We start from the raw sequence: 25832 nt of genomic DNA, 5'->3' as shown, positions 1-25832 counted from the left end.
TCCAATGAATTTATAGGGTCTCCCCTATCTAGAAGAACTTGATTAGAGAATCTGACCTCGTATTCAACATGCATATTGACTCTCACTTCTTGATTCATCAGGTATTTCTCAAATACCTAATCTTCGCAGTGAACATAATCTATAGCGTTCTTTGGGGGCAGATCCTCTTATCAAAAAATTGGACTAGAAGATGGATTACTGGTAATTGCGGTCGAATTATGACCTAGATCCACAATTAATTATGATTCTTCCTCGGATTTACTGTCCCCAGGTTATAATTTGGTCGGGACGGATGGTCGGAGGCCACCAGCGGTGGGCAAGTGACCAAGCAGCGTAGTGTCGATAGGAGGGCCTCTCATCACCCGCCCCGATCCAAATTATAACCTAGTGGGCATGATCTATGGCGTTCTTTGGGGGCAGATCCTCTTGTCAAAAAAAAAGGACCAGAGGATGGACTATTTGCAATTGTGGCCGGATTATGACCTAGATCCAATCGCAATTAATTAGGATCTCTCCCTGGGTTCATCGTCCCAGGTTAAAATTTGGTGGACGGATGACCAGAGGTTGCCAACGGTGAGCAAGTGACCTAGCAATGTAGTGCCGAGAGGGGGACGGCCTCCGAGTATCCTCCGGTCAACCCCCCAATCCAAATTATAACATAGGGGACGATGAACTAAGTGAGAGATCACAACCATCGTGATTACAAATGGTTCATCCCCTCATCTATATTATTATTATTTTTTTTTTTTTTTTTTTTTTTTGAACGAAGAAATCTGAGCTCCCGTTCTTTGCCCCCATCTTCCGGTCCTTCCTCAGCCAGAAGGGTGGAACCTCCTCCGATATGAGGTACTGCTTCTTATCTCTGCCTTGCTTCTTTAACTTGCGTCTGGTTGTTTCGGAGTTTGTTTTCGTCATTTGATCAGCTTAGTCTGGTAATTTTCTTGAGCGATGGAACATACAATGAAAGTATTGGCTTACTGTGGAAGTGTAGATCTCTTGCTGCTTCGGCAATCAACTGTTTTGTTACTGGTGTAATTTGCCCTGTTAATATTGTTTTACTTGTAAGGGCATAACAGTGCTGTCCTTTTGTTTAATTCATGCGATCATGTAATATGCATATTGAAAGGTTCGTATTAATCTGACGGCTGGTCATCAAATCGAAGGGAGGAGAAAAGAGTGTTTTTTTCATGTTAGGTTAGATTTAGGTAAAAAAACTTCATTACCCTTTCATTTTTCTCGATATTGATATCTATAAATCTGACAAACAAAAAAGTAAAGGGTTAATTGACAAAACAGTTGCTATTCCAAAATTATCTTCTTTTAGCTTGGAATGGGAAAGAAACATGAATTCTCATACTGAGCTCATTATTATCCAGATCTATATAAGAGATTCATTATCTTCTTTCCTCTCTACTTGCTCTAACCAAGTAAGAACCATATGGTACGGTGTGTTTACATGAACAGAAAATATGAGAGAAGAAAGGAAATGAAATAACTTATAACTATTTAAGTCTTTGACCGCAAGGTGTTTCTACATTGGATGCAGAGACAATTCTTCTTTGGCGCAGTAGCGACAGTTAAACCGCTCCTTGTGCTATTATACTAATTCTAACCATCAACAGAATCCCTCTTGATCTAGCTTGCTTACCATGAGCGTGTATCTGTCATGCTTTTAATTCCTATTAGTTCCATCAAAATAAACAATATGGATGGATTTTTTTGGATGGAAAATAATGTGATTCCTTCTCTCTAGCAGAGATCAAATTGTTTATAACAATAAAGTTGATGTAATGTTGTTCTAATTACAGAGATCAAGTTAATAAATCATGCCATTAGTCTTTGTGAAAGAGTTATCTTAAGGAAAATTAAGAGATTTGGCTTTATATTTAGACGATTAATCAAAGGTACTATTTTTTATAAGCCAATTAATGGAAAATTATAGAGAAAGAGAAGCATTTGCATATGGTTTTTTTTTATCAAGTTAGCTTATGATAGAGTCCCTAAACAACTATTGTACTTAATTTTGGAGAAGAAAGAAATCATGCACACACGCTCCATCAATTTTTAAAAAAAGAACTAATGGAAGGAGAATTAAGAGATTTGACAACCATTTCAATTTGGTTTCATGTTTGATAGTAATAGACCAGGATCATTTTACCAGACCGTAGAGTAGAATTAAGAAACAAATGACTGATCACGTACACTTCTTCCTTTACACCATGAACAAAAGATTCTGTGCCAACCAGTTATGAGCCGGTTGCTGAGCTAGTTATAACCTTGTTGGATTCCATGCCAATTAGGCTATTGAAGGCAGAAAAGGGTCATATGCTACTCACTCTAACCTGATGACTCACAGGAAAGACTTATATTATGCTTCATGGATGTAGCACCTTAAGATGTTGTTCAGGGTTCCTACCCTTCAGTGAAAACCTGTTGTTTAGCTGTAAAAGTTCTCTAATCTTTATATGCTCCTGTTCTTTAGAAGGGGAAGAGGGAACATGGGAGAGATTATTAACTACAGTATGAACACGATGCTAAGGCAAACCCATGGAGATATGCCTTTATCAAAGAGAAAAGAAAAGTAGACACTATGTCATATAATTTTATTGCATTGGAATTAGAAAAGACTACACTATATACCTAACTTTTCAATAGATTTTGTATGAGAAAAAGTTATTGTGTTCCATTGAAAACAAGGGAACAATTCTGTTCATAAGAATAAAGAGAAGCGGAACTATTCTTTACCTGATAAGTACCAATACATAATGAGAGGATTACTCCTACTTTTGGGAAACAAATACACGGATACTTATTTATCATTCCGGCGATTGATACATCCTTGCATTTTTTTTGGGTTCCTCACTTCACATCATATGACACTGTTTCCTTTGCTTTAAATAGGAAAACTGAAGAGCTGAAACCAAAGGAGCACAAACCAAGTCGAGTGAGAACAAGCCCGTGATGACAGAATGATCACTGATGATCTAAAAGTCCAACTGCACAGCATATGACTACTTCACATGTAATGAATGCTTAACTGAATAACGTTATCATGTATTGGTTTCCTGCTACTACATTTTTAACTTTTCCTCAAGGGACTCATTTTATTTGAGAATTTTGAATAGCTTTGTTTCTATGATGATTGTCCACTATTCAAGTTGGTTGGATCAAAGTAATTTTTTTTTTAAAACTGCTTATTAGTATTTGCACTACCATTATAACCTTCCAATCTGTGCTCAAAAGTAGGCTTCAAGGTGTCCATGGAATCCCAGTAGTGGGGTGGCTTACTGTATCATGTTTTTAGAATTGGAACACACATGCTTTTATGTTGCTTTAACCTAGTTCTGTATGATTATGTTTGCTTTGACTTTAGGGGCAGAATTAACTTCATATTTTGCCCTATGGAATGAAGCTTAATGCTGGAATTGGGGTATTTCATATTTATCAACATGAAATCTCAGAGTCGGTAAGGGGATTTCTGTAAAGATGGGTTTTCAAAAACTTGTAGCTTGTTGAACATGAATTTACATGGAGGAATCTGCTGCTTGCTGATTTTTCAGACACGCCTCTGATTTGCAGTTTGTATCAGATTTTCCAGAGCTTTGGATTTTGCTTTGGCAGATGGAACCCCACGGCACAGAGTTTTGGCACGTATTGGCACGGAACTGCTGGTCAATGGTACAGACCTTATGTCGGAGATATGCAGGGTATTTTTTTTAAAAAAAAATCTAATTTTGATTTCGGAAATTAGTACATAGACTATAAATGAATTAAATATTTTTTATACTTAATTTAATAAAAATTTATTTATATTAGTAGGTTAATCAAATAAATGAACTTTGAATAATTTATTAAATAAAATAAATAATTTTGAACATAAGTGTTTAATTTGTCGATATTAAATTGTGAATGGTTAGTAAATAATATTTTATTATATTTATGATAAATAAATATAATAAAATGTTAAAAATAAATAAATAAATAAGTTCAATGACTAATTAAATAATTTTAAAATTATAAAAATAATTTCAGAATGAGTTTAAATTAAATTTGAATAACTGTTTAATTCATTTGAAATTCCACTTGGTTTGATATAATTAATTATTTTATTATCTTATCAAACTTATTTGACGATATAAATTTGACTTGCTTCATGCATAGAATCAGATATCCTCTGCTAGGAGTAAGTTTAGCTGAAAAAAAATTAATTTATCATATTTAAAATTTTAGTTCGATTATTTTGAATTAATTTGATTTGATTTTGATTTTAAAATTTTTAATTCGATTAAATTAAATAAATCAAAATTTAGCACCACAATAGTGCCTTTTTATATATATATTGTGGTGTCTTTTTTTTTTATTTATATATATATATATATATATATATGCATGACAGAGAGACGTCTCCATGCGAAAGGAATTCAATTGTTCACGAGTCATTTGTGAGTCGAATCAAATTTTAATTTTTTTTCTACATAATTTTAATTTAAATATATTTAAATTAAGATTTAACTAATTTAAATCAAATTTAAATTTAAGTCATTTTGAATTATAATTCAAAATATGCTTGAATCATGTTCAAACAATTCAAACTTGAACTCGAATTTTATTTTGAATCAAACTCGAGTCAAAATTTTCTGTATTTTCAAGCTTCGAAATCATATATATTTTTCAAGCTCGAATTTAAATATCAATATTTTTATATTATTCAGCTCAATTCGTTAGCATCCTTAGTGCTTATCTTGTAAGTATCATGTATATTTTTTTTAAAAAAAACTTTTTAGCTTTAATATTATAACTAAAAACATAAATCCTAAAAAATAAATCATAAATTTTAAACCCTAGGCTTTTAAAAAAAGATTTAAAAATATATATACATGGTGCTTATAGCACAATAAGTTAAGTAGGTGATATGAATTTAATAAAATTATATATATATATATATATATATATTAAATCCATCCTCATATCAGATTTTTTATTATTTAATCATGTTTGAAAATTTAGACCATATTCTTCTTTACTTAATTCAGATCCTTTGTCTCAAAATCATTCTGTTCTCATGTCTTTTTATCAATAAGACGGATTAAATTATATTTTAAGGATAATTTACACATGATGAGAATATCTTATATATTTAAGAATGCCATGACCATCAGATCAGTAAAAAAATATAAGGACAATTTGATTTTGAGACAGATAATCCAAACTCAAGAATTAAAATTCGTCCATATCTCCTTTAGTCGGGGAAATTATCGTCCCTAATGAGATTTGCAACCATATTTTATTTTGCAGTAAATTTATATCTATGCGAAATTTTAAATGAAATTACATTTACCTTTTCTTTTCCTTAAAAAAAACAAAGAGAGAGAGAGAAAAAGTGGCCGCCCCTCATCGGATTCGGTTGGACCGTATTGTGGTCGTGGTTGGATCTGAGCTGAGTTCCAACAGGTCAAACCCGATTTGGATTCGCCGCCGCCCTTCGGATTGGATTCATGTCCGGAGCACGCCCTCAATCCCTTCCATTTTGTTTACTTCTACCAAAAATAGAGAATCGAAGCTCAGCTCGCCCCTCAAATCTCGGTCGCGTCCTCCACTTTTTCGCGATCGAGCGCCGCTTTTGAATCCCTTCCTCGTTTCTAGCGAGAAATCCCTCTCTAACTCCGCGGTACCTGTCTCCGGGGATGGATGCCGGCGGCGGAGGAGCGTACAGCTCTCGCACTGCCGAGGAGGTCTTCCGCGACTTCAGGGGACGGAGAGCTGGGATGATCAAGGCGCTTACTACTGGTAGTTGTTGCTCCAGTGTCTTCGTTTTGTGTTTTGACCGGTTCATTTGGCTCCTTGTCTTGCGTTTCTCTTTCCCTTCGCCCGAATTGACTGTTCTTTTACTGCTTTTTCGTGATGCAGATGTAGAGAAGTTTTATCAGCAGTGCGATCCGGGTACCAATTTTCCTCCTTTTATTTTCCTTTCTCTCATAGCAGTTCGATATGGCTAGGGTTACCGTACAATTAGTTCCAAGCAGGCTATCCCTTGATTTTCGTGTCCTTTCCATCTCGAGTTATTTGTTCAATGGTTGATGCGGATTTTATCGTTTCCTCTGTTGGTTTTGTGATATGGAATCAGTGACAGATTTATGAGCTTGTGTTAGCTAGTTTATGCTTTAAGGTACTCCTTTGTTTTCCATTCATAGTCAGTGCAATTTCAACTTCTTTTACTGCGCAAGTCTGTTTGATTGTGTTTATGATAACTTTGTTCTGTGATTGCAAGTGAATTATGCGATTAATACTGCTTCATAAGCATGTTTATAAGATGGTTTTCCATTATTGATTGGCGTTTGGGCTTGTCTTGCAGTCCACCAGATTCATATTCTTTAGTTTTTTAAAAAAAAAATATTGAAGAAAAAACTGAAAAAAAAATCAAATTAGATGGGAATGGAAGCAAACTAGAAATTATTAGTGCATGACTACATGATAAGATGCATATTTCTGTGAAGACGGTTACAAGGTACAACTGAGATATTTAGTCATAATAAAAATGCCTTATTTCCTGAATATCATGTCATTAATACAATACAATATAATTCTTATAAACCATAAATATGGATAACTTGTCGTCAGGTACATGCTACTCTAAAGTAGTATACTATAACATTGTTATATGTATACATAGTATACATATATTTAGGAGGGAATGACAGTAGGGGGAATTCCTAGTACCTTCATATGGTCTTTACCACTCTGGCTGGGATGTTCAAATCCATTTTCATGGTAAATGAGCCCAATATGTTAGCAACTTGATCATTTTCATGCTTGGCTTCAAAAAATTAAATTATGTAAATATATTTGGCAAAATTCAATTTCTTTTTCCATAGTAGATGAGCCAAATATGTTGCAACTTGATCATTTTCACGTTTGACTTCCAAAAATGAAATAATGTAAATCAATTTGACCATACTCAGTTTCATTTTCATAATAGATGAGCCAAATATGTAGCAACTGGATCATTCTGATTTTATTTTCATTATACTTCCTCTTCCCATGATGGCTTTGATCCTTACAACAAAACAAACACAACGGAGTTTGCTTAACTCAATTCCATTAATACAAACTTCAAGTAATGGCAGGTTCTTATTGTAACGACCCGCCTTCTACTACTAGGCTGTAGGGCGAATCGCTACCCTCGTTCTACACTATACTGTGCGGAAAGCTGGGCTAATTAAAATTTTACTAATTATCTGATTAATGTTAACTCTGACACTAACATTCCGGGTGTACCTTGGAGTTGTACACATGCTAGGGGAGGTATTTACAACTGGTAACACCCTCCGGATCGATCCACAGACCGATCTGCTGATACTGGTACGTCACAAGACCCTGGATCGGTCGGTTGTCCGATCCCGAAGCTACATCGCTTCTGTCCCCAGCTGGATCGGTCTACCGACCGATCCAGGTGTGGCCTGATCGGTCGGCACGACCGATCCAGGTATGTATGGATCGGTCGGTTGACCGATCCAGGCACCTGGAAATCGGGGACTCGCCACTATATCGCGCTGGATCGGTCAGCTGACCGATCCAGGAGGATACAGTAGCATACTGTATCTGGCTGGATCGGTCGGCTGACCGATCCAGTGACACAGAGGCCCTGATCGGTCGGGAGACCGATCAGAGTCTGATTTCAGACCCGGGAAACTCTGATTTCAGCACTTTGGCGTGCCAAAACCCCACATAACATCTAACTAATGCATCATAACTATTCTAACAACATGTAATAACATTCTAACGACGTAAACTAGTAATCTAACTTAACATAAGGCATAGTTTAGGAATTCATGGCAACACACACAACTAAAAGTGCCTAGAACATGTAAACCAAAACCAATAAATAAAATGCTAAAGTAAATGCTAAAGAGTCTAATGCTCAATTTGCTACGTCCCCTAAGGACCTTTGATTCCAGTTCCATACACACCCACCATCTTTGCATTGCCCTCCAGCTTCCTCTGCTAGTCCATTTTCCTTTTACCTGTATCTGCAGTATAAGGAAAATAGTATCTGTAAGCCAAAAAGCTTAGTAAGAAACCATCTACCTCACAAAAACATGCGACGATGCAAATATGCTTTGAAATCATGCTGTTTGAAAACATATGCTGAATGTATTGAATAAACTAAGCATGACATGGCATATAAGCATACAATCATGGCATATCTAAAGCAGTACATGAAATCAATGGAGATAATTGAACTAAGCATATAAAAGCTAACTGGAGCTAACTGAGACCGAATTCAAACTCCACTAACAAGACCAATTTTGAGTTTTGAAAACTAATTCGTAATAAGTGAAAATACATAATCATACTTTTTGGGCCCCTATGTGCGCGTCCCTAACTAGACCCGGGATTGCAAGTTCCGAATCTAGTAGGGTTTACTAGGTTGTACGAACCTAGGGACGGGAGTCCAACCCAACGGATATCGATCATGTGCCTCGAAAATAAAATACTGAATGTAGCTAATTATTATGTCTTACTCATTCTAGGTTATCCGAACCTAGAGCTAGGTTGTCTAAACCTAGAGTATGGAAGCCCACCCATTGGACCGTAGTCCCATATAGCTAAAATAAACTGACTTACTGTTTTAAACGCTTCTAATGCATTTAACTGTACTATCAAAATGCCTAAGCTGCATTTTTACTGATCTAGTTATTTTGTCGAACACTTAGTGTGCCCCAACTCTCCTCTTTATTAAGGAGATCACCTTAGGCACCCGACAACGTCTACAACCCCAACTGAAGAGGGTAAACGTGTCCGGCCCATCTAAAGGTGCTCAACTAAATCCCTAAATCTGAGAGGAGGGTTAAAACACCCTACATGTCCACAAAATCTGCATATTACTAATCTAATGCATAGAAAATCCAAACGGAACTATTATACTGCAGGTGAGGGGTTTCTTACCTCTTGATCGTAATTTCTTACGATTCTATTCGCTAGAGTTCCGGTGGGGATGATCCTCTCGACGATCCGATCACGTCTTCGCGTTCCTCTCGCGGAGAAGAACCTCTTTCGTGTTGGAGTCGTCGCCGGAAGATGAACCTATGGACCCTTGCCTTGGTGTGCCGTGCGTGAGGAAGAGGAGAAGGAGGGAGAGGCGGCGGTGAGGTTTTGGAAGGGAAAAGTGGCGTGAGGTGAGGAGGTGCCGAACCAATTCTAAAATAAACCAACCCAACTTAAGTTCTATTTATATTAAGTGGGTAACTAGGCCCAATTCTAATATAAATATAATTGATTCCTCTTTCTTTCAGCACGGCCCTGCTGGGTTCACCGGTTACTAAACTTACCCGTAACCCATAGGTCTCGGGTTCGATTCCCGCCTAAGCTATTTTACGGTTCTAATTATTTTTGCTACTTCCGCTACTCGGAAAATTCCGGGAAAATATCTAAAAATTCCAGAAAAATCATACTATATTTCTAAAACAGTTTTGAGAATTTTCGGGCTTTACAATCCCCCATACCTTATAAAAAGTTTGTCCCCGAACTTAAAACAATTATGGGTACTTCTGTCTCATGCTGGCCTCTGTCTCCCAAGTCGCCTCTGCTGCTGTGTGATTTTGCCAGCTGACTTTGACTAATGGTACTTCCTTGTTCCATAATTTCTTTACTGCTCGGTCTATTATCGAATAGTATCATCGAGATCATCACGGACTGTACCAGTGGGCTCAATCACCGGTGGCGTCAGGAATATGCTTCTTCGACGTGGAGACATGAAATACGTTGTGGACGGCTGACATCTCCCGAGGTAGCTCTAGCTCATATGCTACCTTGCCCACTCTCTTCGTGATAAGGTATGGTCCCACATATCGGGAGCTAGCTGCCCTTCTTCCCAAAGCACGACTCCTTCATGGGAGCTACTCGAGGAAAACTGTATCCCAAAAACTCTAGGGTGCGTGGTGTATCGGCATAGCTTTCTCTTGTCTCTATCCTCTGGCGAATCTGGTATGGGCTGTGGTATCGCCACTAGATCATGAAGCTCTGGTTCCTTCATTCACCACTCTACCAACAGATTGGTGATCGCACCTCCATGGAGTGCCTCATGGGTGCCATGCCGATAGCATTGTTGTATGCAAATTCGCTAAACTCGGATATTTGCACCAACTTCCTCAAGTCTAGGGCGCTCGGGCGTATCTTGAGTGCACGATTTACTCGTTCGTCGACCATCCGGGGATGGAAGGTCATCTTGAATTCATTTGGTGCCCAATCTTGTTGTACACTCCCGAAGTGTGATGTGAATCATTGTCTCTTCCGAAATGATGGTTCGTGGGACTCCGTGTAGTCTGACGATCTCCTGGAGATACAACTAGCTTCTCCATGGAGTAGGATATCTTGATAGCTAAAAGTGGGTTGATTTAGTCAACCTGTCGACATCAAACCCATTCGTGGTTCTGGGTAGCCCCACTATGAAGTCCATCGAGATATCCTCCCACTTCCATTCTGGAATCTGTATAGACTGCAGAACTCCTGATGTTCCGCCTTAACCCTCGGACAGGTGAGGCAGATGCTAACATATCTGGCGATGTCTCGCTTCATCCGGGCCACCAAAACGTTTCTTGGTCTTGATATATTTTGGTGGAGCCCGGATGCATCGCGTAGGGAGTTCTGTGAGCCTCATCTAAAATCTGTCTCCGTAGCTCCTCCCGATGGAACACAGAGTCTATCACCAAAATACAACACCCCGCCATCTGACATTCTTTCTGATTCTGTTAGCCCTTGCTTGATTTTCCGAATTTCAGGGTCCCGATCTGAATATCACCAACCAAGGTAGACTCTAAGGTCGTAGTAGAGAGCTGTCCGACGATGAGTTCGAGACCAAAATCCGCGATCTCCTTCATAGGGGTGGTGACATGGCTGCTAGAGATAATAAGGTAGCGCTGGATTTTCTGCTAAGTGCATCTGCTACCCTATTGGCTTTCCCTGGGTGGTAGAGGATGTACATGTCATAATCTTTGACTAGCTCTAGCCACCTGCGTTGTCGCATATTCAGATCCTTCTGAGTGAAGAAGTACTTCAGACTCTGATGATACACTCTGCACTGAGCTCCATACAAGTAATGTCTCCAAATTTTGAGAGCGAACACTACTGCTGCAAGTTCAAGATCATGAGTAGGGTAGTTCTTCTCATAATCCTTGAGTTGTCTGGAGGCATGGCGATTACCTTGCCATCTTGCATCATGCTCTAATCCCAATTTAGGCGTCGCTATATATATCGTATTTTACGGCGATCGAATAGGTGCACTAGTCGATCTCCTCTTGAGTTCTCATGATCCTCCGTCCGAAATTTCTTGTTCTTCCGGTGAGGCATCGGTGGGAGGCTATCTGGAGAAGTCCTCTGAACTTTACGTAATATCCTGCTAATCCCGAGCTCCAGTCTCGGCGTTCTTAGGTCTCCTCCGGTTTACTTCTATCTTGTTGGGATCTACCATAATACCATCCTTTGAGATGGCGTGACCCGGGAAGGACACGATTTAGCCAAAACTCACATTTCGTGAACTTGGCGTATAGTTGGTTCTGCTGAAGGGTCTGCAATACTAGTTTCAGGTGTTCTTCGAGTTCCCGAGTAGATAAGAATGTCATCGATAAACACAATAACAAACTTATCTAAATACTCCCTGAATATGAGATCCATGAATGTAGTGGAGCATTTGTCACGCCAAAAGGCATGACTACGAACTCGTAATGTCCGTATCGGGTCCTGAATCTGTCTTCGGTATATCACCCTCCTTGACTCGACTTGGTGATATCACGATCGAGTCGATTTTGAGAACACTTCTGCTCCCTTTAGGCTGGTCGAGCAGTCATCTATTCGGGAAGAGGATACATTCTTGATCGTGACTGATTCGATGCTCGTAGTCTATACATAGCCGCACGTGCTTCCATCCTTCTTCTTGAATAGCAGCTCCCGTGGTGAGTGACTGGGCGTATGTCAGTAGCTCTGTGCTGCTCATGAAGTTCCTTGATTCTGCTGGAGCCATGCGGTGGGCGCTTTGGAAATAGGATTGGTCTTGGGGAAGAGCTCATCTCAAATTCAATCTCACGACTAGTGCTAGGCACGGTAACTCTTGGGAAGACTCGGTAGTCAACTCGGACCTCTGCTGCTGTTGGTCCTCGTCGTGGGTATTGACTACATGTGCTAGGTACCCGTACATCCCGAATCCATCAACTTCTGTGAGAAATTTTCCGGCTTTTCTCTTTGGTTCTCCGATGTACTCAAACTGTACTCCTGGTGAATCGACTTTACTTTCTGCACTCTATGGAAGCACCGTATTTGATCGAAAAGTCCATCCAGGATGGCGTCGTAGTCGGTCATTTCAGCGGATCGGATCACGGAAGAGTTCACTGCGCTATAATGGTAGCCGCTCGAGCGATGCGTGGATGCCGTGACCTCTCACGAAGGTAGTCTGGTCGGCCGACCAGAGTACCTGCAGGGTATTTCTAATTTCTCGGAGAACACCACGGCTATATATGAATGGGTTGCCCCGGTATCAAAAATACTAATCTGACCTGTAACGACTGTCGAGGCATTTGCTACGTCCTCTCCGGTGAGTGAGTAGATCCTCGCGTTCGCCATATGGAGGGGCTTTAATCGGCCGATAAGTGGACCTTCAGGCGGCTGCGTCGATGTAAGCGGTGGCTGCATCTTGGATGGTGAGGAAGACCGGTCTTGTTCGAGCAGCCATGTGCCCTTCTTGTCCACATTCAAAGCATCCTCGTGTGCCCTTGCGACAAATCCACGGGTGGAATTTCCCACGTGACACACTTTGGATAATGGGTCGCTTGCTAGATGGTCCTCCTTTTGAGTCACTCACGATTTGCGCTTGCTGTTGGAGTTCCTTTCGGTTAGAGCTGTGGCCTTCTTGTTTTTGAGTGTGAGAGTTTCCTTGGCCTTGGACTCGAGGAGACTTGCTTCTGCTTCTTTATGCTGTTCTGGTAATGCTGCTCACTAACTCCTCTGTGGTTGGTGGCCTATGTATGCCACCAACCACGTTCATTGCTATCTCCGGCCTCGGCATCTTGAGCATCAACTGATCCGTTCCTTTTCCGTCTTGACTAGCTCTGGGCATAGACGAGCCAACTGTTGAATTTCTTCACGGCTTCCTCAATCGAGAGGTTGCCACGAAACTCGATGAACTCGTCGTAGTGGCGGTTTGTAACCCGTATGTGAAAGTCCTCAAAGAATTCCTTCTCAAAGTCAGCCCATGTCATCGGCTCCTTTGGGCGCCGTTACGATTCTTTCGTGCGTCTCCTGTCAGGCGAAGGAGGCACACTTCACCTTCTGGTGCCCGTCCGAAGCTCCATCGTGCTCTCTAGTGTTTTGAACCATGCTTGTGCATCCCATGGTTCACTAGCGCTGAGAAGTTCCGCTGCCACTGGATCGGATAGGCTTCCTTTCTTGGCTCAGTGTTGGGACTGCTGGTGCTGGTCTGGGTTGGTGGAACCTCTAAGACTACCGGAGTCGTCAAATTCGGTTCGGGGTGACTGTATTCTTCTGATTAGCCTTTAAGGTGGCTATCTCTGTTCATTCGGTGGCTGCTCGAGCCACTAGTCTTGTAAGTGCGGAGGAGGCAGAACGCCTCTTCTTTGGGGCTCAGTAGCTAGTGCCCTTCTAGCTGGGCGTCCTCGTGCCATTTCTAAAGACATAGAGAACATAGGTATAACTAACACTATCACAGTTATCTAACTACTGATATCATGTTTAAACTATCACATACTAACAAGCAGTAGGTATATAAACATGAACTGTAATAATAAACAAGAAGCATAAATAAAGTAGAGGTGTTCTTACTTGGAAGCTGCAGGTACAATGCTGATGTGTGTGTAGGAAGTATGGAACACTGCTCTGATACCACTCTGTAACGACCCGCCTTCTACTGCTAGGCTGTAGGGCGAATCGCTACAGTTATTGCTAAACTATACTGTGCGGAAAGCTGGGCTAATTAAAATTTTACTAATTATCTGATTAATGTTAACTCTGACACTAACATTCCGGGTGTACCTTGGAGTTGTACACATGCTAGGGGAGGTATTTACAACTGGTAACACCCTCCGGATCGATCCACAGACCGATCTGCTGATACTGGTACGTCACAAGACCCTGGATCGGTCGGTTGTCCGATCCCGAAGCTACATCGCTTCTGTCCCCAGCTGGATCGGTCTACCGACCGATCCAGGTGTGGCCTGATCGGTCGGCACGACCGATCCAGGTATGTATGGATCGGTCGGCTGACCGATCCAGGCACCTGGAAATCGGGGACTCGCCACTGTATCTGGCTGGATCGGTCGGCTGACCGATCCAGTGACACAGCCAGGCCCTGATCGGTCGGGAGACCGATCAGAGTCTGATTTCAGACCCGGGAAACTCTGATTTCAGCACTTTGGCGTGCCAAAACCCCACATAACATCTAACTAATGCATCATAACTATTCTAACAACATGTAATAACATTCTAACGACGTAAACTAGTAATCTAACTTAACATAAGGCATAGTTTAGGAATTCATGGCAACACACACAACTAAAAGTGCCTAGAACATGTAAACCAAAACCAATAAATAAAATGCTAAAGTAAATGCTAAAGAGTCTAATGCTCAATTTGCTACGTCCCCTAAGGACCTTTGATTCCAGTTCCATACACACCCACCATCTTTGCATTGCCCTCCAGCTTCCTCTGCTAGTCCATTTTCCTTTTTCCTGTATCTGCAGTATAAGGAAAATAGTATCTGTAAGCCAAAAAGCTTAGTAAGAAACCATCTACCTCACAAAAACATGCGACGATGCAAATATGCTTTGAAATCATGCTGTTTAAAACATATGCTGAATGTACTGAATAAACTAAGCATGGCATGGCATATAAGCATACAATCATGGCATATCTAAAGCTGTACATGAAATCAATGGAGATAATTGAACTAAGCATATAAAAGCTAACTGGAGCTAACTGATACTGAATTCAAACTCAACTAACAAGACCAATTTTGAGTTTTGAAAACTAATTCGTAATAAGTGAAAATACATAATCATACTGTTTTGGGCCCGGCAACTGTACTTGCTGTGCGCGCATCCCTAACTAGACCCGGGATTGCAAGTTCCGAATCTAGTAGGGTTTACTAGGTTGTCTGAACCTAGGGACGACTGTGGGAGTCCAACCCAACGGATATCTGATCCTGTACAGTGCCTACTGAAAATAAAATACTGAATGTAGCTAATTACTGTGTAACTTACTGATTCTAGGTTATCTGAACCTAGAGCTAGGTTGTCTAAACCTAGAGGCGACTGTGGAAGCCCACCCATTGGACCGTAGTCCCATATAGCTAAAATAAACTGACTTACTGTTTTAAACGCTTCTAATGCATTTAACTGTACTATCAAAATGCCTAAGCTGCATTTTTATTGATCTAGTTATTTTGTCGAACACTTAGTGTGCCCCAACTCTCCTCTTTATTAAGGAGATCACCTTAGGCACCCGACAACGTCTACAACCCCAACTGAAGAGGGTAAACGTGTCCGGCCCATCTAAAGGTGCTCAACTAAATCCCTAAATCTGAGAGGAGGGTTAAAACACCCTACATGTCCACAAAATCTGCATATTACTAATCTAATGCATAGAAAATCCAAACGGAGTTATTATACTGCAGGTGAGGGGTTTCTTACCTCTTGATCGTAATTTCTTACGATTCTATTCGCTAGAGTTCCGGTGGGGATGATCCTCTCGACGATCCGATCACGTCTTCGCGTTCCTCTCGCGGAGAAGAACCTCTTTCGTGTTGGAGTCGTCGCCGGAAGATGAACCTATGGACCCTTGCCTTGGTGTGCCGTGCGTGAGGAAGAGGAGAAGGAGGGAGAGGCGGCGGTGAGGTTTTGGAAGGGAAAAGTGGCGTGAGGTGAGGAGGTGCCGAACCAATTCTAAAATAAACCAACCCAACTTAAGTTCTTCTATTTATATTAAGTGGGTAACTAGGCCCAATTCTAATATAAATATAATTGATTCCTCTTTCTTTCAGCACGGCCCTGCTGGGTTCACCGGTTACTAAACTTACCCGTAACCCATAGGTCTCGGGTTCGATTCCCGCCTAAGCTATTTTACGGTTCTAATTATTTTTGCTACTTCCGCTACTCGGAAAATTCCGGGAAAATATCTAAAAATTCCAGAAAAATCATACTATATTTCTAAAACAGTTTTTAGAATTTTCGGGCTTTACACTTATAGTCAAACCAGCCAATTCAGACCTTTGTGGTTTCATTCGGTTGGCGGATGTCTGAAAAAATACTAGGTTAAATTATTAGTCTCGAGGTGCACATAATTATAAGAAGATAGAAAAGATATAGAACTACAAGAGCCAACCATAAACAATTCAAAGTAAGTTGAGTTTACATATTTCAGCCAAGACTAGAGTGCATCTATGAACTGAGGATGAGGAAATCGCCTAATAAGAGACACGAAGATGTAACAGATGGCATATAATCTAATTTCGTGCACAGAAGACAAACTCCAACACTCCCACACCTTGCATCACAATACAAGAGTGGTCAGTTCATTCATAGTATCTCTCTTTTTCTCTTATGTATCTCACTCCTTTAGAGTTACAAGACCTTCAGGGTCTGGCTGTATGTTCAAGAGGACATAAACAACAAGAAATAGAGAAAGTCAATTAGCCAATTTAGCCTTGAGTTAACAGGTTTTATTTTGACCCAAATCCGAGCCCAACTCCAAGAAATTTCATCAGTGTTGTTGGGTTACAAATTTTTATGGCTTGATGTTTTACATTGGTCTGGTAGCTTGATTGCATTCCAGATCCAATGATATTGAACAAAATTTAGCTGTAATAACACCCTGTTCTGTCTAGATATATAAACCTAAAAGCTTCCAGATTGAGCATGTGCGCTAAATATTCACAAAGTTGTGATTACAAAAATCTGTGAAAAACCAAACTATGATTCAGCTAGCATCGACTGAGATTTCTATATATATACTTTAGTTTCATCATCTAGTGATTCTAGGTTGTGTGATAAGCCCTAGGTTTTGTCTTAGCACATAGCAGTAGTACAAGGCTAAGGTCCAAATTGTTTTGGTTGGGATATTGTACATTCTAGTGCCTCTAACATCACTTGATGAGGCTGGAAACCACTTTTGCATAGCTTGGTATAAGTCATTGTTTCAAACAATGAATATGTAGATCCAACTCTTGTACTTTCAGAATGCAGAATCACCTCCACCATAAGACCAATGGTGGAATCTTCATATCTTTTAGTAGAAAACCATAAACATACAAGAAGACCAAAAACAAATTTAATGTGGATAAGCAAGTCTACTCTACAAAGATAATCCAAATTTATATAATATATTTGAGAAAAATATAATTAAAATCAGACAAACAGTATGCACATATTGTACAAAGGCTCTTTATAGCTATCATATGCTTCTCTTTCAACACTGATAGAGAAACAAAGGAAAAAAACCCCTTAAGAAATTGAGAATCTTCTCCCTTAATATAAAATCCTCCACTCTATGAGCAAATATGGTAATCCATGGCCCCTAATTGCATCCCAATGTGTTTCCTAGGCTTTGGAATGCTCCACCAGTGAAAATCCAGAGCTGCCTCGAAATTCAGCAAAGTACCCATTTCCGGCATCTACAACCATAAAAAGTTGTTGCAAAACTCTAAATGTAGTTATTACTACAGCTAAGTCTTTTAACTGGGCCATTGGACCAGCCTGTAAATGGACCCAACAATCTTGACTTAGAAATGTCACCTTTATTTCATTTGATTGGTTTATTACCTACTATGTCTTGTTTTCTACAAGGCTACAATGAGGAGCCATGTTGTATGGTATATGTTGAATTTTGATCTTCTCTACTGTATATGCAGAAGCATGGAATCTGGTTCTTGCAGGGTATTTCTGCAACTCAATTGTATTCTGAACTTTTATTATTCATTGAGCCAAATATGACCATGCTAATCTGACTGTCTTTGCAGAAAAGGAGAACTTGTGTCTTTATGGACTTCCGAATGAGACTTGGGAAGTAACCTTGCCTGCTGAAGAAGTACCTCCAGAACTTCCTGAGCCAGCTTTGGGAATTAACTTTGCAAGAGATGGTATGGAAGAGAAAGATTGGCTTGCGCTAGTTGCAGTCCACAGTGATGCATGGTTACTTGCTGTTGCATTCTATTTTGGGGCCCGCTTTGGATTTGATAAGGAATCCAGGTAAGTTAATCTGACTTGAATTATGTTAACACCTTGAGTTGGAACATCATTTGTCCATTCAAATTTTCTTATAAACGCATTAAATCTGCGGAGTTTTTTCATTAGGTTGTCCTGCACCTGGATTAACAATGGGCTGTTGATAGTTCTTGGCATTTTCAACTTCGAAAATGCTTCTAGATTGGTGCACTGTGTTTGGCCTTTATAGCTTGCAGCATCATTTTTTTCAGGAATTCATTGCACTATTTTTTCCAATTACCATGGATTAATTTCCTTAATTCTGTTTAGTGTCAGCATTTTAATGTAGATTCCTTCGTGCATTTTTTAATTTGCCATGTTGTTTACATTAACATAGTTATTCTTCATCTGTATGTGATCGTAGCAAGCTTTTGTGTTTTTTATGTGGCTGTTGCATACTTTACAGCTGGAGCTACTTCTGTTTTTTCTATGTGGTTGTTGTGCACTTTGTAACTGGTTGCATTTATTGTATTAAACATCATAGATATTCTTGCAGAAATTAGGGTGGAATGGTTTTTGGGTCTGGATAACTACAGTGTTGATGTTCATGATTTTTAGAATTACACTGGACAGAGATTGGATGATTGAAATGTGATCTTATGATTATGCAATTTTTCCCAATCCTAACTCTCTTTATTATGAATCCTGATTAATTATAGCTCATTTTGTTTCTTAATGTGATGCAATTAGACCATACCATAATAAAATATCTTGCTAAATCCTATAACCTTTGCTGCCTATGATCCTGGGTATATAGTGGCTGTTCTTGGCCTACTGTGTTTCTCCTCATTATCTGACCATTTAAGTAATAGGTTTTCTTGGAATTTTATTATCCAGGGAGAGTTTGTCAGTATGTGTAATTGTTTGCCCGACAAGGCTTCTGTATTTTGGTTATCTTTTTCATGGTTTATCACTTCCCTTTGAAGCCCACCACTTCTGTTCCTCAGTCCTCACTAAAATTTCTTTAACACTAATAGCCCGTTTATGTTCTCTCGAAGGGTTTTATCTGGGGCTAGTCCTTAGGAAAGAAGTTGTTGAACACTTAGTGGTTAATTCCTTCCACTTTAACCTCCTTGGGTTTTAGCATTCTGATATTGTTTGCTCTGATATTATAACTACTGCAGGAGGCGACTTTTTAATATGATAAACAATCTCCCTACCATATATGAAGTTGTAACCGGGGCTCCCAAGAAACCCTCAAAGGAAAAAACCTCAAATAGCAGCAGCAAAAGAAAAACAAGCTCTAGGATGGTAAGTTCTTTGTCACTCTTCGTGTTGCCTCTAACTTATATGCAGATTCCCAACAATAATAGTCTCAGCAGGGTGAGTCCCAGACTAAGGTAGCGAAGATACTCACTCCAAAGGAAGACGAAGACAGTGGCGCAGATGAAGAGGAAGACGAAGAGGAGCATGAGAACACTTTATGTGGTGCATGTGGCGATAATTATGCCAATGATGAGTTCTGGATATGTTGCGATGTGTGTGAAAAGTGGTTCCATGGGAAGTGCGTGAAGATCACGCCTGCCAGGGCTGAGCACATAAAACAGTACAAGTGTCCTAGTTGCAGCGCCAACAAGAGGGCTAGAGCTTGAAGCAGCATATGTATCAACTACCAAGTGTTTAAATGGATCATCAGTAGTGTCAAGCAATCAATTGCATGCTGCAAGCAGCGGGCAACTTTAGGAATCCCATTGTTTCTTTGTGCCTCTTTAAGTAGATTGTTAATTAGAGTTGTGATTAAGATTTAGAGCTCGTGTTAGGTAATCGTCAGTTCTCTTGGTTATATTAGGGTTTCAGATTAGCAAAATGCTGTATTTTCTACTAACATCAATTCAGCGTGTGTTTGGAGTGCGGCCCTCCTTGTGTTTTGAGTTAATTATAGGCCAAACTCTAAAGTATATGTTCACATATTTATAAGTTTGTTTTGAATCTTGCAAATGCTATAAAAATTCGAATTAAAATATAAAATTTTAAATATTTGTTAAAGAAAGTTTCAGTTTGTATGTAGTAGATTTTGATGCTGTCTCACGTATTTATTTCTGATTATAGAAATTTGTTATTTAAAATGAACAAATAATTTGATATCTATTATCTCTGAACTATTATTTTTTTATATATTTTTTTCATTTTGAGTTTCCTTTTTTGTAGTTATTGTCATTTTTTGTCTCAGTTATTTGAGTTGGCCTTATATATGTTGCTGTCGCCTTACAGGAAAAAAAAACAATAGGTAACATCGATTCCTATTTAATCTTATTAATTTTTTTTTGTTATTATTTTATTTGATCTGTTAATACTTTATACTTTAAACGTGTATATTCTATTTTCTCACGGTGTATCATATTTGACTCATGATGTAGCGTTACTCTCTCGTTCTCCTCCTTTCGGGTTAAAGGTCTGCTTAGATCGGTAGAGACTTAGGTAGGACTCTAGTTGTATCCCTTCTGAGATTCATGATTGATGAGGGTGTGGTTCAGTTACTGTCCTTTCTTTCTCCCTTCATCTCGATTGATCGACATATGTGTTACCGATCAGGAGATGGGGATCGATGACAATATCTTCACGGAGCCGGCCTGCTAGCTATTGGTGGCAGGTCGTAACAGTCCCATGTATTGTGCGTCGTCGACTGGTGGAAGGAACAGAACATTGTCGTCCACACTTTGGCTTTTCCAGCCTTTGGACGATCGACTATCACATGCTATACGACATGCATCCTATTGTTCGTTGTGTGGTTGTGCTCCCCCCGATCGAGGCCCCTTGGGAGGTTGATAGTTGCTCAACAATCGTCGCTCAGGCACTACTGCGGATTCAGCCGGCACCTCCCTTCTTCTGGTCACTTGAGCTTTTTTCACGTTTATGTACTCTGTGGGCTTCCTTTGCAAGTGGTCGAAGTCCCTCGGTAGCTTCCGAATGAGCGATCGGAAGAACTCCCCTTCGGTGAGCCTTTGAGTGAAGGTGTTCACTAATACATATGAGGAGACAGCTGGGATGTCCATTGCTACCTGATTGAAGCACTGGATGTAGGCCCTCAATGCTTCCCTGGGCCTTGCTTCAGTGAGAATAAGTTTACGCTCGTCTTCTAGTGGCGACGGCTACTAGCGAAATGGTATAGAAATGCTGCTCGAAAGTCCTTGAAGTTGTGGATGGAGTCGATCGACAATCTCTTGAACCAACATTGCGCTAATCCAGAGAGGGTGGTGAGGAAGACCCGACACTTCACCCCGTCGGTGTACTGGTGAAGTGTGGCCTTGTTGTCAAATTTGGCCAGATGGTCATCCAGGTCAGTAGTTCCATTGTATTTTTCAATCGCCAGCGGAGTGTAGTGCCAGTAAGGAATCGTTCAAAATCCCTTGCAAAAATTGTTGATTAATCCGCTCGGACGAATCATCATCCCTTGGTGCCTTCCCTTTCCTTGCATCCCGAACGAGTGCATCGTTCGATAAAGATCCCCGATCCTTGTCCACTTGACCTCGTTCCTCCGATGGGGTCCTGAATAGCGCTCGGTGGAAGGAGATTGGCGCATTGGACGCTTCCTCATACGTGTCAATCGGCTTCTTGTTATTCCCTCGAGCGGATATTTGGTCTGCTCAGTCACCGTGTTCAGCCTGTCGACCAACGGCTGATGCTGCGAGTTCCTGCACTTGAAGCTCGGCCAACGCCTATTGTTGTTGTTGCTCCACTATCTTTGTCGCTCAGGCTTGTGTTAGCATGTCGAGCTCCTCTTGCGTCAACGTCAGCATCACCGTCACCGTGATGAATCGTCCAACATCCTCCATCTTCTCGTTCGGATACAGGCTACGTTCCCACAGACAATGCCAAAATGATCCTGTCCGAAAGAGGGAAGGTGGAAAGCTGAAGATGATGCGGCTTCGCTAATAGGCTATAGACCTCGCTCCGCTCTGCAAAACAAGTCACGTCAGTGCTGAACCAGGGAAGGGGTGTTAGAGCAATCTGAGTACCCTAGGTTTTGATGTTTGGCCAAAGATTTAAGTTAAGTTTATTGTTGTATTTGATATGCATTGTGAGTGTGCAGGATACAGGTACAACAAGAAAAGTCCAAGTGTGATCTTGGCAAAGGAGGAAAGTCCAAGGACGAGTTTTGGCGATGTAAGTCCAAGCATGTAGTCTTGGCAGCGTAAGTCCAAGTGTGACTTGGCAATGGACGAAGTCCCGGAGGTGTGACCTCTTGGCAAAGGAAGACCCGACAATAATGACAAGGCCGATGGAAGTCCCAGAAGGCAAGACGTGAAGGATGGGGAGGTATCCAAGGGGCACAAGGCTGATGGAGGAGGCTAGAAGGCTAGGTCTAGGTTCGTCGGGCGAGGACGAGTGCTGAGTGAATGTACTCGAGGGTAAAATCCTAGAATTTGGGTTTACTGTAGTGTTACTGTAGCAGTACTGTAACGTTACTATAGCAATTACTATAGCAGTTAATGTAGCAGTCGACTGCTGTTTTCACCATTCGACTGGTGTAGTCGACTGGGCAATCGACTGGGAGCAAACAGAATGCTTCTGTTCGCTCGACTAGTGTGGAGCAATGGACTGCTAGTTTTAGCAATCGATTGGTATCGAGCCGTTGGGATGTAACGGTCGAATCTCCACAGAGGACAGTCGACTGATGGTTTTAGCAGTCGACTGGTGGTTTTAGTAGTCGACAGGTAGGTGAGGTTTTCCAACTTATGGCCTATATAACCAAGCATTGGATGTTTGGTTAAGGTTGACGAAAATAGAGGTGGTTAACCCCTATTAGAGTCTCCAAGATCTTCTTGAGTGATCAAGAGCTTGTGCGAGTTTGTGGCGAAATTTCTCCACCCACAAGGAGCTAGTCGAGCTAGCCGGAGGTTTTCCGGGGACTCATCCACTGACGGATCGGGATCGTCCACCTTACGGACAGCCGTGGAGTAGGAGTAAGTGATCTCCGAACCACATTACATAAACGTGTTAGAGGTTTGATTGTCTTGGTTATTGCCTCTAGGTTTAGCTTTCTATTTGTTAGATTTGTTTTGTATTTCCATTGTGCACTAACAAGCATACGAAGCGACGATTTGGGTGAGACGTTATTCACCCCCCTAGCGGATGTCAAGGTCCTAACAAGGGGTTCCCGACGTTGGCCCTCCAACGCTCAAGTGAGTCACCGGAAGTGTAGAAGGAAAGCGGAGCAACAGTAACGTAGACACAAACAGTGAATAACCTGTACCTCCGTCAGTGATAGACCCCCCCTTTATATAAAGCCTCGGTGGGCGACGAGCATGTTTCTCGAGGCATGAGCACGTTCTCCAATATGTCCTATGAAAGGACTTATCAGGAAAGTACCTCTAACACCATACCTTAACAAGACATTCATATCCCTGACAAGACGGTAGAAGCTTCCGTCGTACGATCCGCCTGTCGACCATGCTTCGTGTCAGCGACATTATCTCCCAAAAAGATGTCGAGAGATACTACGGTGGTCTCGTTATTTGGCCGAGTGGAGTAGCCATTCGGCCGGGACGCCTTCGCTCCGTCCATGACCAAGTGTCACTGCTTGGTTGAGCGGGGTAGCCGTTCGACCGAGACTCTTCTGCTCTGTCAGACTCAGTTGTTTTTCCCTGTGATGACTGTGTAGTAACATGCTCTCCCCCATTCAGACAAGTTATCTGATCTCCTTTAGCGTCCTGTTGCTCTGGACGGGAGGTCGGTTTGGGCATGTCTCTCGCCGGTCGGGCCTTGATTGACCCGACTGGTCGTTGCAATCGTCCTCCGTTCGACCTTTTGACATCCGGACGTTGACCACCTTAATTTTGACCTCCACCTTAATAATTGACCCCGTGCCAAATAGATCTCCCTCTATCGCCGCATCAACTCAGTTATTCAATTTTTCTCCGTTTTTACTTTCATTTTGTAATTTCTAATATTTTTGTAAGTATATTATTTTTTTTACTAATTAAATTTTTATACAAATTAATTTTAACAGTATGGTTTCGCACGCTATGATGATATTATTCTTTATTTAACTTTTTTTCCCACTTTGACCATTTTTTTATTCTATTAATAATATTTACATTAATATCTAATTGTTAACTAATACATCACGTCTCCATCAACTCGTCACAGGACTAACACGGAGGAAGTAAATCACGGACAATTACTAGCTTTTGGAATAGTGACTAGCACATAAATGAAGCATTTACCTCGACTTTATCGAGATTCGAACTCCAGATCTCATGATGACAACACCTCATGCACTAACCACTAGATTCATCCGAAGAGACTAAGAGATTTGTTATCTTACATGATCGTTAGATGGACGAACAACGCGATAGATGACTCCTAATGATTCCTTGCACTGGACAAATATATTTCGTAATCTATTTCTTTTAGGGTGTGTAGGATCATAAGGAGTCACTAATGTAATTAGTTGATTATTTAAAAAAAGATTAAAAATGCAAATAAGATATAAAAAATCTAATAATTTCAACGGTGGGTCATGTCTAATGGAGCGTGAAATTGGATTGATATTAAAATAGTTTTAAAATATATATTTTTTAAAATTAAGGAAATCACTTTGTGTAACGATTATCAGAATTTTAAATTTGAAAGAAAAATTTTATTTCCTTAAATAATTGAATACCTAAGATATTAATATATAAAATCAAATTCTTCCAAAAATAATTCTCTTTACGAAACAGAGTACGAGTGCAAACACATAACGAGGCATGCAATAAACCCAATAACCACATAGATAAATAAATAAATCTAAACACTGGTGTAAAAAATAATATGATTGTAGCATTATTTCAAAATAAAAGTGTGCATGTTTTCAGCTAGCGAATATCTTTATGGCATGATAATTTTAAAATTGAAACTCCCCCTGAGTGCAGGAAGACTTCATAGTATGCTTTAGCATCAAATATTTTATTACAGGAGAAAAGCAAAAGTGCAATAAACTTCAACGACCAAAGCATATCAAACTAAGTATTACAGTAGCGATTGATATAAACAAGCATAGTGTTTGCCACGAAATCGTCAAATAATGGATATCAATCTAATACAGAAATTCTTTCGAGGAAATGTTTCAAGTTTGAAAACTGATACACGTCAAATTTGGACAACTTGATGAATGCCATCAAATAAATCAGTGGAGTTATAAATAAAAACAGCCCACTGAAAAATATAATAAGACATTATGAGCATACAACAAACACGATAAAAACTCTCAAAGTGCCCAGCCAACGCACAACCACGACCCTTGGACGTAACCCCTTTTTCTTGGTAGGAATCAATCTGCAAGGGCCGTTACCAGAACTGGAAGATTGTAAGCGCACACAACAATAGATGTTTTCTCATCTTATCTCAGATGTGCACAATGTCGTATAAGCATTCTTCCTACCAAGAAACACTCTTCTGACCCAAACGCAACACAGAAATACAAAAACCAGTGAGGAGCATTTTCCTTGGGTGTTATTTATACTCCAAATCTTGACAATCTCTGCACCTCTGGCGGTTCTAACGTGGACATGCCTTGTTCCCATGTTTCTTTTCCGAGCATCTATTAGAAGGATTCTCATTTGGAAAGTTAATTTGACAATAAAATGA

The 25832-nt window shown here is 40.3% G+C and overlaps 2 protein-coding genes across 3 annotated transcripts in view; one reads left to right on the top strand and one right to left on the bottom strand.

Moving 5' to 3' along the window:
• The first annotated feature begins 5518 nt into the window (after positions 1 to 5518).
• On the top strand, positions 5519 to 20246 carry LOC122053856 (PHD finger protein ALFIN-LIKE 8-like). Of its 2 annotated transcripts, none has more exons than XM_042615788.1 (5): positions 5519 to 5787; positions 5908 to 5940; positions 18017 to 18245; positions 19385 to 19511; positions 19580 to 20246. In XM_042615788.1, exons 1-5 carry the CDS (start codon positions 5685 to 5687, stop codon positions 19850 to 19852), a joined length of 765 nt encoding a protein of 254 aa, XP_042471722.1. In that variant the 5' UTR covers positions 5519 to 5684; the 3' UTR covers positions 19853 to 20246. The 2 variants fall into 2 exon arrangements, with proteins under 2 accessions (XP_042471722.1, XP_042471725.1); XM_042615791.1 differs by having other exon boundaries at positions 5524 to 5787; positions 19583 to 20246.
• A 4986-nt stretch (positions 20247 to 25232) lies between these two features.
• Positions 25233 to 25832, bottom strand: part of LOC122053873 (transportin-1-like) — a 44371-nt gene continuing 43771 nt past the window's right edge. The window contains exon 29 of the mRNA XM_042615796.1: positions 25233 to 25785. Within this exon, the coding sequence (XP_042471730.1) occupies positions 25702 to 25785 (84 nt within the window). The 3' untranslated portion in view covers positions 25233 to 25701. The remainder of the gene's footprint in view (positions 25786 to 25832) is intronic.

This window comes from Zingiber officinale, chromosome 1B, assembly GCF_018446385.1.
Source record: "Zingiber officinale cultivar Zhangliang chromosome 1B, Zo_v1.1, whole genome shotgun sequence".
Taxonomy (NCBI): domain Eukaryota; kingdom Viridiplantae; phylum Streptophyta; class Magnoliopsida; order Zingiberales; family Zingiberaceae; genus Zingiber; species Zingiber officinale.
Note: the sequence above shows the minus strand (reverse complement) of the source record. Positions and strands in the feature narration are given on the sequence as shown.

Coding starts and splice junctions, on each gene's coding strand:
- LOC122053856 (XM_042615788.1), top strand. CDS start 5,685: ATGGATGCCGGCGGCGGAGGAGCGTACAGCTCTCGCACTGCCGAGGAG. Junction 5,941..18,016: donor TTATCAGCAGTGCGATCCGG/GTACCAATTTTC, acceptor CTGTCTTTGCAG/AAAAGGAGAACTTGTGTCTT. Junction 18,246..19,384: donor GGATTTGATAAGGAATCCAG/GTAAGTTAATCT, acceptor TAACTACTGCAG/GAGGCGACTTTTTAATATGA.